This window comes from Lynx canadensis, chromosome F2, assembly GCF_007474595.2.
Source record: "Lynx canadensis isolate LIC74 chromosome F2, mLynCan4.pri.v2, whole genome shotgun sequence".
Lineage (NCBI taxonomy): Eukaryota > Metazoa > Chordata > Mammalia > Carnivora > Felidae > Lynx > Lynx canadensis.
The window spans coordinates 48,952,150-48,968,680 of record NC_044320.2 but is presented as its reverse complement, the minus strand read 5'-3'; the positions used below and the strand labels follow the sequence as shown (position 1 = coordinate 48,968,680).

Sequence of the window (16,531 nt, the reverse complement as noted above, 5' to 3'; positions counted from 1 at the left end):
ATTATTTCTGGAGATTTTCTCTGTTCCTTTCTAGTCTTTGTAGCTTTTGTTCTTTCCCATTCAAAGAGTCCCCTTTAATATTTCTTGCAGGGCTGGTTTAGTGGTCATGAACTCCTTTAGTTTTTGTCTAGGAAACTCTTTATCTCTCCTTCTATTCTGAATGACAGTCTTGCTGGATAAAGTATTCTTGGCTGCATATTTTTCCCATTCAGCATGTCGAATATATCATGTTGCTCTCTTCTGGCCTGCCAGGTTTCTGTGAAGAGATCTAGTGTGGACCTGATCTGTCTTCCCTCGTAGGTTTGGAATTTCTATTCCCTTATTGCTCTCAGGATTCTTTCCTTATCTCTGTATTTTGCAAATTTTACTATGATATATCTTGGTGTTGGTCAGCTTTTGTTGATTTTTATGGGAGTTCTCTGGGCCTCCTGGATTTGAATGTCTATTTCTTTCCCCATATTAGGGAATTTTTCAGCTATAATTTGCTCAAATAAACCTTTCTGCCCCCCTTCCCTCTCTTCTTTTTCTGGGACTCCTATGGTGAGAATGTTACTATGCTTAATGAAGTTGCTGAGTTCTCTAAGACTACATTTATGATCTAATATTTTTCTTTCCCTCTTCTTTTCAGGTACATTATTTTCCATAATTTTACAGAAATCACTTATTCATTCCTCTACTTCTTCCATCCTTGTCATTACCTCCAGTCAGTTTTGCATCTTGGTTATAACATTTTTCCTTTTGACCTGATTAGTTTTTAGGTCTTTTATCTCTGCAGTAAGGGTCTCTCTGATTTATTCTATCCTTTTCTCAAGCCAAGCTAGTATCCTTATGATTGTTGTTTAAATTCTTGTTCAGGCATATTACTTATTATGTCTATTTTGATTAGCTCCCTGGCTTTGACTCTTTTTGTTCCTTCTTTCGGGATGAATTCCTCCATCTTGGCATTTTGTCTACATCTCCATGTTTTGTGTATTAGAAAAGCCTTTTTCTGGTCCTATTTCCACTACAGCTGAAGCTGTGCAGCACTGTATGATCAATAGAGCTAGTGCATGCATGGAGGAGGATAATGGGGGATGGAGGTTGTGTTTTCTTTGCTATTGTTCCTTCCTTGACTGATTAGAAAAGCCACCTGCATTTGGCTCAGGTCATGATTTCATGGTTGATGAGTTCAAGCCCTGAGTCCAGCTTGTCATTGACAGTGGGGAGACTGCTGAGATTCTCTCTCTTCCTCTCTTTGTCCCTCCCTCGCTTGCTCTCTCTCTCTATAAAAATAAGTAAATAAAGTTAAAAATAAAGCAGTTACAGAGCACAGGGGGACAGAGCTTGGTGTAAGAGGTTCAAGCCTCTGTTGTGTGCTCTGTGATGATAGGAGGTGTGAAAAATGGCATCAGCCCACTCTTTTCCCCAGAGAGCAGAGTTTGTGCCCATTGCTCCTCAGACAACCCTCACAGAAGAGTGAACAATCTCCCTTCTTGAGTCTGAGGCTTCTGTCTGATCCCTGTCTTTATCCTGTCTGTGTCTGTGACTTCTGCCTGCCTGGTAGTGCAATGCTCCTGTGTTTTATCTCAGGTGCGTGGCTGAGTTTCAAAACACCATTTTAGGGACCCAGTGCAGCATGGGCCTGCACTGATCCCTTGGGGGATGGTCTCACCATGCTTTGGCTGGTGCAGTTTGTCCCAGAAAAGCAGTCGCATGACTGTGCAGGGGTTTGGATTTTATGGTAAAGTATAAAACTGGCATCCGGGTTAGCTGTCAACAGAGGAGTCTCTGCTTGTATGCTAATGAATGGAATAACTCAATGGCACCCACCAGCTCTTTTGTCCCCTGAGAGGCAGTACCGCCTGTCCCAAATGCATTCCAGGGAGGGGAACTGTCTATTCCAGTGTGACGCAGGGGATCCTCAGAGCATGCTGTCCACTCCCAGGACTCTTCTCTCCTTGTCCACAGGAGCACCACTACACCTGCCAGGCTTGACCCTAGCAATGGTGCAGATTTCTAAAACTTTAGACTTTCAGGTCTACTGCTTATAAAAACTTGTGATAATCAGCCTAGTCAGTGGTTTTGGGGAAGTTTTTTTTTTTCTGTGCAATCCCCTGTGTGCTGCTTTCTCTTCCTCTCTCTCTCTCTCTCCTCTCTCTGTGATCAGGGCTGTTTTCCCTCTGCACATCTGCAATTGTTTTCTCTTCCAAATCACATCACTGCACCTCCTACCTTCCACGATGTGGCCTCTTTTCTCTTTCTAGTTGTGCAGTTTGTTCTCAGTCCTCAGATCAATTTCCTCGGTGTTCAGAATGATTTGATAATTAAGTAGCTGTGTTTGAGGGATGAGGCAGGCATAAGGTCCTCCTACTGCTCTGCCATCTTAACTTCTCCACTGAAGTGAGCACATTTTACTGTTATACATTTAATTTTATTTCACTTGTTCATTGTTTATATCTTCCATCAGGCCAGTGATTCTCAACTTTGGCTGCATTTTAGAATCATCTGGGAGCTTTTAAAAAATACTGATATGTGGGTTCCATTCTGATACACTGAATTGTTTGGTATAGAGCCCAGACTTCTAATTTCAGTAAATTCTGATGTATACTGAATTGAAAAGCCCTGCACTAGACTCTAAGCCCCTGGAGAACAAGAACCATCTTTCTTGCTGTTGATTATACCCAGTACTCAGCATGGTGCCTGGCTCATAGTGCTAAAAAACAGTTTCTGAGTTTTTTGAATAAATGATACTAATGTGTTCTAACTTTTGACTTATTGTAGTTCTCTGCACTTCCTCGGTAGAGAGGTTTTTTTCTTTCTGCCTTAGCTCATGATAATTCTTTCCTTTATCTGGAATGCTTATTTCTTCTTTCTCTTGGTTTATGTAAATTCATTTTGTTAGGAATTGGCTTAAATACCATCTTCTCCAGGAAATGTTGTCAGTATCTTAGTGGGACCAGTGTCCCTACTCTGTGTCCTATAACACTTTGTGCTTATGTCTACTATAGCACTTAATAAATTATTTTAGAATGACATAAATGCTTCTCACTCTCACTTGCTTGTGAACTGTCCAGGGTTTTGGATCATTTCTCATTTCTTTAAACTGCTCATCCTTCTCTACTTTTTATATTTATTATTGATTTCACCACTGATTTAGTCTCTCAAGATATAAAATCCAAAGCCAGCATTCCTTCTCTTCTCCCTTAAGTTAGAAATCAGGGACATGCAAAAATGTTCACTGTAGAGTTATTTATAATAGCAAACATTTGAAAGTTGATTAGAATATATTCATAGAGGGGCGCCTGGGTGGCGCAGTCGGTTAAGCGTCCGACTTCAGCCAGGTCACGATCTCGCGGTCCGTGAGTTCGAGCCCCGCGTCGGGCTCTGGGCTGATGGCTCGGAGCCTGGAGCCTGTTTCCGATTCTGTGTCTCCCTCTCTCTCTGCCCCTCCCCTGTTCATGCTCTGTCTCTCTCTGTCCCAAAAATAAATAAACGTTGAAAAAAAAATTAAAAAAAAAAGAATATATTCATAGAGTATAATATTATGTAGCTTTAAAAATGAGGTTGTAGAAGATTACTGAATAGTAAATAAAATGTTCATATGATATACAATTACATGACAAAACATAAATGCAGCATGATGTCAATTAAAGAAGATCTTTAAAAAAATTTTTTTTAACAATTATTCATTTTTTGATAGAGACAGCATGAGTGGGGGATGGGCAGAGAGAGAGGGAGACACAAAATATGAAGCAAGCTCCAGGCTCTGAACTGACAGCACAGAGCCTGACGTGGGGCTGGAACCCATGGACCTGACCGTGAGATCATGACCTGAGCTGAAGTCGGACGCTTAACCAACTGAGCCACCCAGGCGCCCCTGTATGATGTCAATTTTATAACAGAATATTTATCTACATCAATCAGTATAAAAAGATAGGTTGGAATATATGAATAGTGGTTATTTCTGGGTGGTGGAATTTTTGTCTTTATGTTTTTATGTGTTTTCCATTTTAAAAATAATGAGCACGTATTACTTTTGCAATCATAAAAATCATAGTAAAATTGAAAAGAATGTGGCATTAATTATCCATTAATTGGGTGAGTGAAATGGAGTTAACTGATATCTTGCTGAAGACATAAAAAAGGCAGAATCACCTTTCACTTCTATAGCTTTTTTCTCCACTTTAAATATTTGGCATTAACGGGGTGTGGCTATTGATTTACATTTATACAAAGCAACTTTTCACACTACCCGCACTTATACCCTATAAGTAATGAAATCCATATTGTCTTGTTCCATTTTGAACTCTGAGAGAACATTCTTCTTTTATAAAACTGTGTATCATAATTGTTCCTATACTATGGAATTCAGCCTGGAAATTCTGTTTAAACTAAGTTCTTGACCTATGTCTGAACCCCTTAAATGCACTTATTTACTATTTGTGCATTTGAAAGATAGCATGCGCTCACCTTTTTGCAGACAAAGTCACCAGGTAAATAAACAGTGGATTTCAATCTTAGCAACATGTCATATATCATTTGTGTATCACAACCCTAAAGAAAAAAATAACAAAAAGAAAAATAATTTTTACAGACACAGCTACAAAGACAACATTCCAAATAACTTTAAAAGGATATGAAAATACATAGTAATAAAGATTGTCTGTGTTAACACTAAAACATTAATTGCCAATGAATATGTATTTGTTTTGACCTAAAATTTAGAAAAAAAACCAACCCAATAGTTTGAATGCAAGACTTTGGATCCCTGGTCAGATAGATTTGGGTTCTAATCCTGTCTCCACTACCTATTGCTATGGAATCTCTAATGTCCGCAGTTTCCTAACCTGTTAAATGGGTACTAATTCACAATGATAAAATTTTAGTCATGTAAAACTTAACATAATGATTAACTAATGATGGATATTAATGATTAAGATAATATAAGCGATAATTATTGGTTAATATTAAGATTGACAGATAAAAATCAAAATCTGAATATTTTTATTTTTTATAACATCTTTAATACTTTTGTTAAGTATTATTATTTAACTGTCAAGGCTTCTATGTCTGTCTTTACCAACTTATTTATCTTCTTAAAGGCAGAGTATCTGTATATAATAGATACAAAAGCAGTACCTGTTGAGTGAATGATGTTCATATCCACTTTAATAGTGTAAGAGACGAATTTGATTTGTTAGGATATGTGTCTAGATTTGTGGTGTGCCCAAAGAATTATAATTTATTGGGACACTTGGGTGGCTCAATCGGTTTAAGCATCTGACTCTTGATATCAGCTCAGGTCATGATTGCACAGTTTGTGAGACTGAGCCCCACAACCAGGCTGTGCATTAACAATGAGGAGCCTGCTTAGGATTCTCTCTCCCTCTCTGCCACTTGTGCTTTTTCTCAAAATAAATAAACATTAAAAAAAGAATTATAATTTATCTATTATGATACGGCAAAGAAGAATTGACAGATGCTTCAAAAATGTTTTTACATAGTGATTTTGAATCTTTTGCTTTCGCCAAATATTGTTACTTATTTTTCTCTCATAGCTGCTTTCCTTTTGTGATTGGTCCTGCCCATCCCTTAGGGAAACTATTATTTTGCAGAAAACTAGTCTTAGTCAGTAGCAGAGGAATGAGGAGGAGACACAAAGGGTGTACTCCCAATTTGTGGATTGGATGATCATTCTTTTAGCAATCACGAGTTTTCCATAATGACACGAGTCTTTTAGCAAACACTTGACCTAGATCCATCTGAAATTTAGACATCGGGTTTGCTGAATGATAAGGAAAGTTAATAATTTATGATTGAAGTATCTTCACGTAGCCATTGGTGAGGAGCATTCAAATGAATGTGAAGTTAGAATTTTAAAAACTTATGTGAGAAAGTATAGCTTTTGGTTATCCAGGATAGAAAAAAAGGCCAAGGCCGACAAGAATACCTTAATACAGCCCAACAAAAATTGATGAAAAGCTGCTATGAGCAAGCTTTTTTACATGTCCTTGGAGCTATGAAAGATGAAAGAGAGTAAGCTAGTTGGGATGATGTTTTAAGTAAACAGAAAAGCTGTTATTGATGATCGAAGTGAATCATGTTATAAGACATTCCAGTTAAATATCTATAAAACTTTTAAAAGGAGGGGAGTGGGGATAAGAGGGTAGGGAAGCATCAAGAAGTCGCTCATATGGATAGCACAATTTGAGTCAGTTGAAGAGGAGTATAATTTGTATTTGCAAAAACACAGAAAGGTTTTTATATGTAAAGGAAAATTTGCCTTTTCTTACCATGTTATGTATTTTTTTGTGCAACATATATGATTTTTATTTATATTTGTTTTATTCCTACCATGTCTCATAGGTTATCATATTTACTAAAGCAAATGACAAACATTAATTTCTTTCTAAATATTGTGCTTATTTTGTTTTTAGTAAAAATTATCTAAATATATGGCTCATATACCTGATTTCTTTTAAAGCTGTCATTGGTTCAGAGTAATTTCATTTTGTAAACTGGTGTTCTGATCACTCAGAACTCTTAAAAACACATACAAACTTTGGATTCATCTTAGGATCTCTCCCACTAAAGAAAGTTCATGTTCTTGATGTTTTAGAGAAAATTCATTAGAAATATATTTCAAAGTTCTTAAGCTTAAACATGTTTGGAGTATCATTGCAATGGAGCTAACTCTCAATTATTCATATTCATGGATAAGAATAACACTATAAATAATCAGAAATAGAAGATCTAAACAAATCCACTTACATTTATTTTCATATGTGCAATTTGAATATTTTGGCATTAAGTTTTACAATCCTAATTATAATTTTAGGCCAAAATTAAATTTTCATTCCTTGAGAAATTCCTACTGGAATGAACTTTGATGAAAATTCCCAGCTGTACTAAATAATATTCATAGGAGTTATTAATGATTTTAAATGTTTTCCTATAACCATAATTCTTGTTCTATAAAGCACAGAGATGTGTGTGCAGTATTTTTTTCAGTACTGGAAAAATTGGAAACAATATAATGCCAATCTGTGGACAGATAAAAATGTTGAAGATTTGTAAGTTGGATTACCATACAGTGGTTAAAATAAATAATTCAGATCTCTGTATATACAGATATGATTGAACTCGACAAAAAATGTGAGCTGCACACAAAAGTAAGGTGTAGAATATATTCAATATAACTCCAGCTATGAGAAAGTTACACAAAATAGACCTTGATGTTTATATAAAGTAAAATTATAAAAATGAGGATTAGATGGATACCCTTGAAATCATCCGAATGGCCACCTCTGGGAAGCGGAGGAGAATGGAATTGGGGAGAAGAATGGATGAGATGTCAGCTTGACTTTTATTAATTTTAATGAAAATAAAGTAAAACACACATCCTGAGATCGTTTGTAGGAACAGAATGTCCTTTGAGGAGGAATACGTTTCATCTTTTCTTTCTATCCTTCAGGTTAGCTCACAGGCAGAAAGCACTAATAAAGGAAACCCAATCCATGAAAGTGTTAGACCAAACTAGGAGATAAGCTCTAAAATAGATAAGCAAACAATTATTGTTTTCCTCAGTCGAAATGTGTAAGTGCTTACAAGAATAACTTTTAGCTTATAGTTTCGATTTCCTCAAAGAAAAACATCTGAACTGTTATAAATATGAATTTTTATTAACACATTTGCATAGAATATGTATCAATTTATGTAAACGGAACATAGCAGCTGTATGTAATAAAAACTTACAGTTTACATTTTATCAATGAAGTGATTCTGTTTCCTAAATGCTTCATGGACAGGTGCCACTGGCCTTGGGGCCGCTGTGATCTAGAACTAGGTCCTTCTCATCTGTACTTAGACGTAGCTAATGAAATTTGCATTATGAAGTTGTTATAGTTTATGTATATGAGAACAATTATCCCCACCCTTTGAAAATGATTATATTCTTGGGATACACTTTGCTCCACTATTGTGTATAAAAAGAGTTACATCCCAGGGCTACTGTTTTCTTTCTTTGTAATGGCAGCTCCATTTCTTTTATAGAAGCCATTAGGAAATTTTCTGATTTACTGGAAGTGAGAGCACAGTCATTGTTTCATAAATGTACTTTTTTCTATAAAGTAAGAGTACCTGTGTAAGTATCAACATTAACATTATATTAATAACGTTTGTATTAAATTTTACTATTTTCTTATCTTTACTGGTTTTATTCTTTCAACCTTCCTGTGATGCCTGGCATTAATTAATTTGTTATTACTCCTGATTATTGATGAAGGGACGGAGGCTCAGGAAGTCTATTGACTATTTCCCTAAGGTCACACATGCAATAGATGTCAGAGAAAGAGAATCACCAGTGTGTGTGTATGTTGTTGTTGTTGTTGTTGTTGTCTTTTAAATCTATCTTCTGAGCAACTGAGGACTGGGTATGTGTATTATTCACTTTTGTACCCCCAATGTCTCACCAGTATTTGGGGCATGCTAAGCACTAAATAAACATGGGCTGATGTATAAAATGAAGTTGTTAGAGATTATTCCATTTGAAACAATGGGAAATTCAGTGCTATATGAATATGTGCCACAGATTTGAATAAAGATTCTGGAGATCTGGACAGAGTTAGGAGAAATTCTATTTTTATTTTATTCAAAATATAACATATAGATTAGATGGTGGTTCCTGTACCCAGAAAGTTCTTTTAATAATGGTAAGCTCTGAACACAACTGAAAAGCTGGTAACATTTATTTTTGGAATGACTACTTTCTCAGTCCTGTAGGATGCTTCCAGTTCTGGGCTTATTCCTGCTTAAGTTCTTTGAAACAGAACTTAAGATGTTATCAGTAATTTATAACTCACTGTGACTTTAAGTCATCCTTAAGTATAAACAATAGTCTTCCTTGGGCTTTTCTCAGCTCAGACTTATTTATTATAAAAGGAAATGCTTTGTCCCATCTTAAACTCCATTCCTATTAAGCAAGTGATGGGTGATATGTGTAGAACAGGGAGTTCTAAATCCAGTTGCCCATGCTATTGACTATGCCAGTCATATACTTATTGGCAGCTGTTGGAAGCAATGAAGTCAAATGTGATAATAATTTGCAAGTTACTATGTCATAACTTTTTGAGTTCTAAGTCATGTTGGACCCAACCCTATGCTCAATATTTGCAAACACTTGTAAAGGTCACGTCCATCAAGTGTTCCTTGAGAACTGACAATAATTATATTTTTTCTGAGCTTCAGTATCACATAGTCAAAGTGGGAAAGTCACAAGTTGAGTGAAACCCTGTGGATAAATCCAATCCATCTTCCTATGTTCAACCAGGGCCACATGAAGAAGATGATTTTACCAGTGTAGAAACTCATGTGTGATTGAATCAGTTTTATTTTTCAATTAGTAAAATGGTAATAATAACAACAGAATTTACTATGTGGCAGGAATTGATATAAGCATTTCATGTTTTGAGTCACTTCATCATTGCACAACCAAGGGCATTATTATTTAGAATTTCCCCACCTTATTGAGAGTCACTGGAGACTAAGGAATATAGGGGTATAATATCTGGAGTGCCCCACTAATGCTTTAGACAGAGTAACTGTTCAGGGTGTATAGTTGAATGGAATTTATCTGGGTCATAATCTCATTGTTGAAAATACTTTAAAAAGTCTAGCAACAATACCTTATTACTGATACCACCAGGGTAAGAATATAGCTAAAAAAAATGAAATGTAGTAAGTCTAATTGTAATGCTCTGATTTGAAACCCTTCAGAAAAAATATGTGGTGGCGTAACTGCTTAGGATGTTACTACTGTGGGGTCCGTGTGATTGGTAGAAATAATGGTGTCATTTCCATTCTGTTCCTGACTCAGTCTGTCACTCTCATAGAAAATTCTTCCCCTGCATCTTTCCTACCCCTGAAGCCAAAGCCTTTCCAGACCTCGCTTGCCTCATAATCACAATGAGTCATGGGTCCCAGTGAGGTGTCCTGTTTGGGATCAGTTCTGCAGTTTTACTTTAGCAGCAAATAGTGAGAAATGGTGTGCTCTCCTTGACAGACTGGTGGTGCCTACATTCTCATTTTGGTATCTCTGGATCCCTGATTTCTTACTGTTAAGCTCTGTTTCGAAGAGATAAGATTTAAATTCTGACCACTAGGTGGAGCAATAGAACTTTTATTAAATTCTCTCTGATTGATGGTAATTTAGAGTTAGAGGCAAAATGTGATTTCCCTAGCATTTTATTTGATAAAAGATATTTAAAAATCGTAATCAAAATAATAGATCATAAGAAAGTAGAGAAAACTGCCCAACCTTATAGAAATGATGTGTTCCTTATTAGCTTAATACTTGAGCTTGGGCTGTAATAACATGCAATCTGCAGGGAAGAGAGCCATTTTTGTGAAAAAATTAAAAAAAATATTATGACTATTCATCTCTAAGCTCTTTAGAAACTCTTAAAACACCATGTAGAAGAAGCAAATCTTACTAATTAGCCACAACTGATTGAAGCAAAGTTTTAGTAAAATCCTGTTACTCTCATTCTATTTGCCTTGACTGAGAGAAAAAAGAACCACATGAGATTCAGGGTTTTTTCTTAGGAGGATAGGAAAGTGTGTGTGAATTTAGGTATCTGGGTGTGAAATTGATGTGCTAATACTAATTCTGTGAAATTGCTGAAGAATTGCCATGAGCTAGCATTGTTTTTTGCCCCTAGGAAAAATTTCTCTGGTTCCTCAGCATCTTATCACTTATCCAACTAAGGTTGCTGGGGAATTGAAAACCAGCATCATAAATGGGTTAAGTTCATAGACTGTGGGGTAAGAAAAATCTGTGTTCAAACCCTCTCTCATTGTTTTGAGATCTATGGCCTCAGTCAGGTAAGTAATTTGCACTTTCTGTAAAATGGAGATACTAATAAAACATTTGTTAGAGGTATGTTGTGAGAATTAATTGACAGAAGCAGATAATACAGTGTAGTACACAGTCAGAACTCCATAAACAGCAGCTATTATTATTTTTGAGAAGACACATGTATCAATTTTCAAATTTGGCATTAGCAATAGCTTGGTTTCTTATCTTTGACTTGATTATATTACATATAGTTCTGACAGTGCTTGGGGACCCTGATGGTTAATTTTATGTGTCAATTTGGCTAGGCCATGGACTTCTCAGATATATAGTCAAACACCAAATGTTACTGTGAAGATATTTTTTGGATGAGATTAATATTTAAATCATTAGGTTATGAGTAAAGTGTGGTATACTCCATTATATGGGTGTGACTTATCCAATCAGTTGAAGGCGTTAAGAGAAAAAAAAGACTGAAGTCTTCTGAGGAAGACAGAATTGTGTTTCCAGACTATTTTTGGACTTGAGCTGCAACATTAACTCTTCTCATGGTCTCCAGCCTGCTAGCTTGCCCTGCAGGTTTTGAAGTTACCAACCCTGATGATTATATTAGCCAGTTTCTTACAATAAATCTGTCTCTCTCTCTCTCCCTCTCTCTCTCTCTCTGCATATCTTATTGGTTCTATTTCTCTGGAATATCCTGACTAATGTAGAGGCCATGAAAGATTGGGTATAGCAAGGTTTATGGTAACAGTAATGAGATTGAAGGATCAAAAACAGTATGGACAATTTTCATGTAATGTTGTTCATATTATGATTTATAATACTCCATTATTATATTACTTTTGCTAAAGCATTACAACACTCACTGTTCCACTAATATGTAAACAAATTTCACAAGGCTAAAAGGAAAGGAATATAAGCACATTTGTGCTTTTTGCAGTTTTAAAGAAATTTGAATATAACATAAAATTAAAGCAACAGATATATGTCTTTTGAAAAAACTCGAAGCAAGGTTATTTAGCATAGAATCATTCCCTGCAAACAAATTCTACTAGATCTGTATCCATTGTCAAATGTACAAAATGGAGAAAAGTCCATATGAAAATTTTGACTGAAGGCCCAAGAAACAAACTTAAAATATCCCTGAAGGCATCTTAAAATAAATCTTCGTAAGTTAAATGATTTTCAAATACTTTTTATTTCCCCTAATCTGGAAGATTGAAAAGACACAAAACATGCCTGCTAGCCTCCAATCTTGGTGCCAGATCTCTCTCTCTCTTTTTTCTCTGTCTCTTTTTCTCTCTCTTTCTGTTGGCCTGCCTTTTAAAGATATGGAAAATTCACTTTCAGGAAGAATTCAAGGTATGGAGGTTTTCAACAGTTGACAGTCATCTTTCTTTGTTACTCTTGGATATCCTGGTCTATTCAGTGTAGTTCCATTTCTTGTCTTTGTAAAACTGAAATCTACACTGTCAGTTTCCTGCTTTCTAGCTTTCTTTCCTTATAGGATTGGGCCCATACTATCTACAGGCTTCACTGACCTTTCCAGATTCATCTTTCGTTATCATACTATGCACTGGCCGTAACTTCTTATTCTGTAAACAGGTTATAATTTCCCATGCTTGTGATAATAAGAAGGCTCCTGCCCAGGAGCTTCCACTTCCTCACCCTGTAGATTTGCACACACATACTTTTGCACACACATACTTCAAATGTTCTCTCCATTGTGCACTCAGCCAGAGAGCATAGGTGATACTCTGCGAATGTATGTAACTGATAGAAGCAACACCAGAGTCAGTTGGGTATAACTTATGAGATAAGGGTGTAAGATTACCATTCAGCCTATTTTCGCCTTAAGAAAAATAACAAATTTGTATAAACTACTAAGACTGCCTTCACGAAAATAAATTTAGAAAAATCCCATACCTATTCATTTTCTACTTCATTTAGCTTTAGAAAAAAATAACCTTTTTTACTTAACAGAAATATAAGTGGAAATGGGTTCTTTCAGGAAGAAAATGAATTTTTAATGGAAATGTCAGGAAAGAATGAATCTAAGTTTATATACAACATTAGTAAGATGTGAAGATTTAACATTTTTTTCTCGATCAGATTTTGCTGATTTTATGGATTAAAAAAAATATATGTTAGCCTCAGAAAAAACTCTGAGGCTAAAAACTGATAATTTTCCAAATTAGAGATAATCCCATAAAAGTCATTGGTACATAATTTAAAGGTTTTGTTTTGTTTTTAAAAGAGAGACAATTATGTTACTTATTCTCAATTAAGCTAGTCATTAAGGTATAGAGAATTTTATAACATTTAAGAAATGTTTATTTATTTTTTGGAGAGGAGGGGCAGAGAGAGAGGGAGACAGAAGATCTAAAGTGAGCTTTGCGCTGACAGTAGAAAGCCCGATGTGGGGCTTGAACTCATGAACTGTGAGATTATGACCTGAGCTGAAGTGAGAGGCTTATCCAACTGAGCCACCCAGGTGCCCTGAGAGTTTTATAACATTTTAAAATGCTATTAAAATAATTTAGCTTCATGGCTTTCATATCTTTTTTGACCATACCCTACAGTAACACAGATATTTATGTTGAGCTCAGTATACACATATTTATATGTGCTTTAATTTAATTTACTTTAATTTATTTTATTAAAAAAAGTTTATTTGTTTTAAGAGAGAGAGAGCATGAGCAGGGGAGGCGCAGAGAGAGGGAGAGAGAGAATCTTAAGCAGGCTGCATGCTGCCAGTGAGGGGCCCGATGCAGGTCTTGATTCCATGAACCATGAGATCATGACTTGAGCTGAAACTAAGACACTTAACTGACTGAGCCACCCAGGTCCCTATTTTCTTTTATTTTTAAAGTAGGCATCATGTCCAGCACAGGTGTGGGGTTTGAACTCACAACCCTCAGATCAAGACCTGAGCTGATATTAAGAGTTGGATGCTTAACTGACTGAACCACCCAGGACCCCATATATATGTGCATTTAAAGCTAAATAAAAGAAACAAACATTTCATAATATAATACCTACCCTTACTTATGTGTGAAGTACTCTGATATTTTCTCTTCTATTTTACATGCTTCTTGTGACCCCCTTAACTGAATTCATGATCCCCCCAGTGGATTGTAATCTGCAGCTTGAAAACCATTTATTTAGTTGAACCTGCTAACCAATGGAGGGATCTCTCTCCCAGTTTCCCTGATAGAAGATCAGAAAACTCTGTACACATTCCATGATGCTTCTACTTCACTGGAGCTTCCACTGTGGGAGTCTCACTAGAAATTAGAAATTACTTTCCAACTAGAAAACTACTTTCATATAATCTCAGTAGTTGGCCCCAGTGCTTCTTCTCCTCCCCACACCCCTTCTCTCTCCCCACTGCCCCTCCCTCCCTTCCTTGCTAAGTAGCTATTCTCTGTCTAAAACTGTGCTGTGTCCAGTGAGTATCAAGACTATTAGGACCAAGCTTGCTCTCCAAGAGGTTTTACTTCTCTGTACAGGGCCTGTTGCTCAGAAATGGAGTTTACAGTTGAGTGTTATTTTGCTAAACAATATAGAGTAAGTCTCATTCCTTATCCATATAAGTGACTTTAATATATGTAACCTCTGCTCCTCTTGAATTTATTTTTTTCCCATAACTAAACATCCCATAACTAAACATTTTTGTTTGAGGCCATTCTTCTTTTTTTAATGGAAGCATATGTATAAGAAGTAAAATATACAAATTTTAAGAGACAGTTGAATCAGTTTTGACAAATGAACACACTGTAGCTTCCATAGCAAGACAAAAAATTTCACCCCACAAGGTCCCCTTATGCCTCTTCCTAGTCAGTATCTTCACCCGTGCTCCCCACTAGAAGCAACTGTTGATTTGATTTGTATTATCATAAAATAATATTATTTTTAAGATCATCTTCTCACTATTTCCTTGGTTCACTATTCAACTCCTACCTCTTACCAGTAACTCTTAGCTTATCTACCTTGTGAAAGTTCTTAAAACGGGTTATTTGCAATGTGATAGGTTAATCCAGATGTAGTTAAAATAATCAAGAAAACCAAATTCTGTTTGGTATAGCATTATACCAAATACAAACATGTATTATAACATTATAATACATAACTCTGTTGATTTATACAGAGTTTGAGGTCAGCAAAAATGCCCAGGTGTAAAAAAAATGTTGTGAAACTAGCTATGGCTCTTTTATATGTGTAATATTTCAATTTTCAGTCTAAATTTGGAACTTTACTTTTATGCTGTTGAAGTTAATCTTGGTTTTGCTCATTGTTTGAAAGTATTCAGTTAATTTTTAGTTTTTTAATATAACACATTTTATTTTATTTTATTAAAGTTTATTTATTTATTTTGAGAGAGAGAGAGAGAGAGAGCTGAAGGGGCAGAGAGAGGGAGAGAAAAAGAATCTGAAGCAGGCTCTGCATTATCAGTGTAAAGCCTGATGTGGGGCTCAAACCCACGAACTGCAAGATCATGACCTGTGCTGAAGCAGGATGCTTAACTGATGGAGCCACACAGACGCCCCTATAATCTAACACATTTTAAACTGTTCCTTCTTACTTTGTGTCATCTGCCAATTTTAAAATCACATGGTTTATATCTTCACCAAAATCTGGATGGAAATCTAGAAGGATATACCAAGAAAAGAGTCCTAGGATACAGACTTAACTCTAGTATCCTATGGAGCCGAGGTGAGCCTAACACTGGGAGTGACTCTGCCCAACCATTTTACCATACAGCTTCTGCTTCTTCATTTTGTCCCCAATGGTGTTGATTATGTATTTTCAAGGCATATGTTTCTGTCTGGATTACATCTTCTTTTCTGTCTACACTTTTCAACCTAGGGGATCACATCCAGTCCCATGGCTTGAAATACATCAATATGTTAATATGCACAAATTTATTACTTCAGCTTGGATATCTCCCCTGAACTCAGATTTATTTATCAAACTGCCTACATGATATTTCATCTGGAGGTCTAACTCCCACCTCAAACAAACACTTCCCAAAACAGAGGCCATTTCTAACCCCCTCACCCTTCAATTACTCCAAAATTTCTTATTTTGCAAATGATATATTTGTTCTTCATGTTCCTCAGGCTTAAATCCATGGAGTCAGCTTTGCTTCCTTTCTCTCCCGGTCTCTGTCTCTCTGTCCCTTCACACAATCAACAGCAAAAACTTGGGCCTCTTCCTTTGAATATATCCAATATTTGGCCACTTCCTAACAATTCTACTCCTACTACTCTGGATCTGGTGTCTATCCTGTCTTCTATGGATGGTTGCAGTAAACCCTATGTGGCCTCCCTGCTTCCACATTTGCTTCCATGGTCTATCTATTATCCACATTATAGGAGAGACGATCCCTTCAAACTGATCTTAAATAGGTCACTTTCTGCCTAAGGTCTTCAGTGGTTTTTGCATCTCACAGTACAATCCAAGGTCTATTCTACAGCTTCCAAGATCCTCTATTAACTTACCGTCCCCCTTGACCTCCCTTTCTTTTATTCTCTTTGGACTATTCTTGCTTTCTATCACTGTGCCCTTGCTTCAGCTACCCTGGCCCCCTTTCAGGATGTTGCTGGCTCAGGGCTTCATCTTGTCTATTCTCCTGTAATATTGCCTTTCTGCCCATCCCTCCTTTCCCTCCTCCAATATCTGCATGGCTCATTT

At 36.3% G+C, this 16,531-nt stretch overlaps 1 protein-coding gene across 1 annotated transcript in view; it reads right to left on the bottom strand.

The window, feature by feature from the left end:
• Positions 1-16,531, bottom strand: part of CNGB3 (cyclic nucleotide gated channel subunit beta 3) — a 148,217-nt gene that overhangs the window by 34,307 nt on the left and 97,379 nt on the right. The window contains exon 14 of the mRNA XM_030304334.1: positions 4,450-4,533. Coding sequence (XP_030160194.1) covers positions 4,450-4,533 — 84 coding nt within the window. The remainder of the gene's footprint in view (positions 1-4,449; positions 4,534-16,531) is intronic.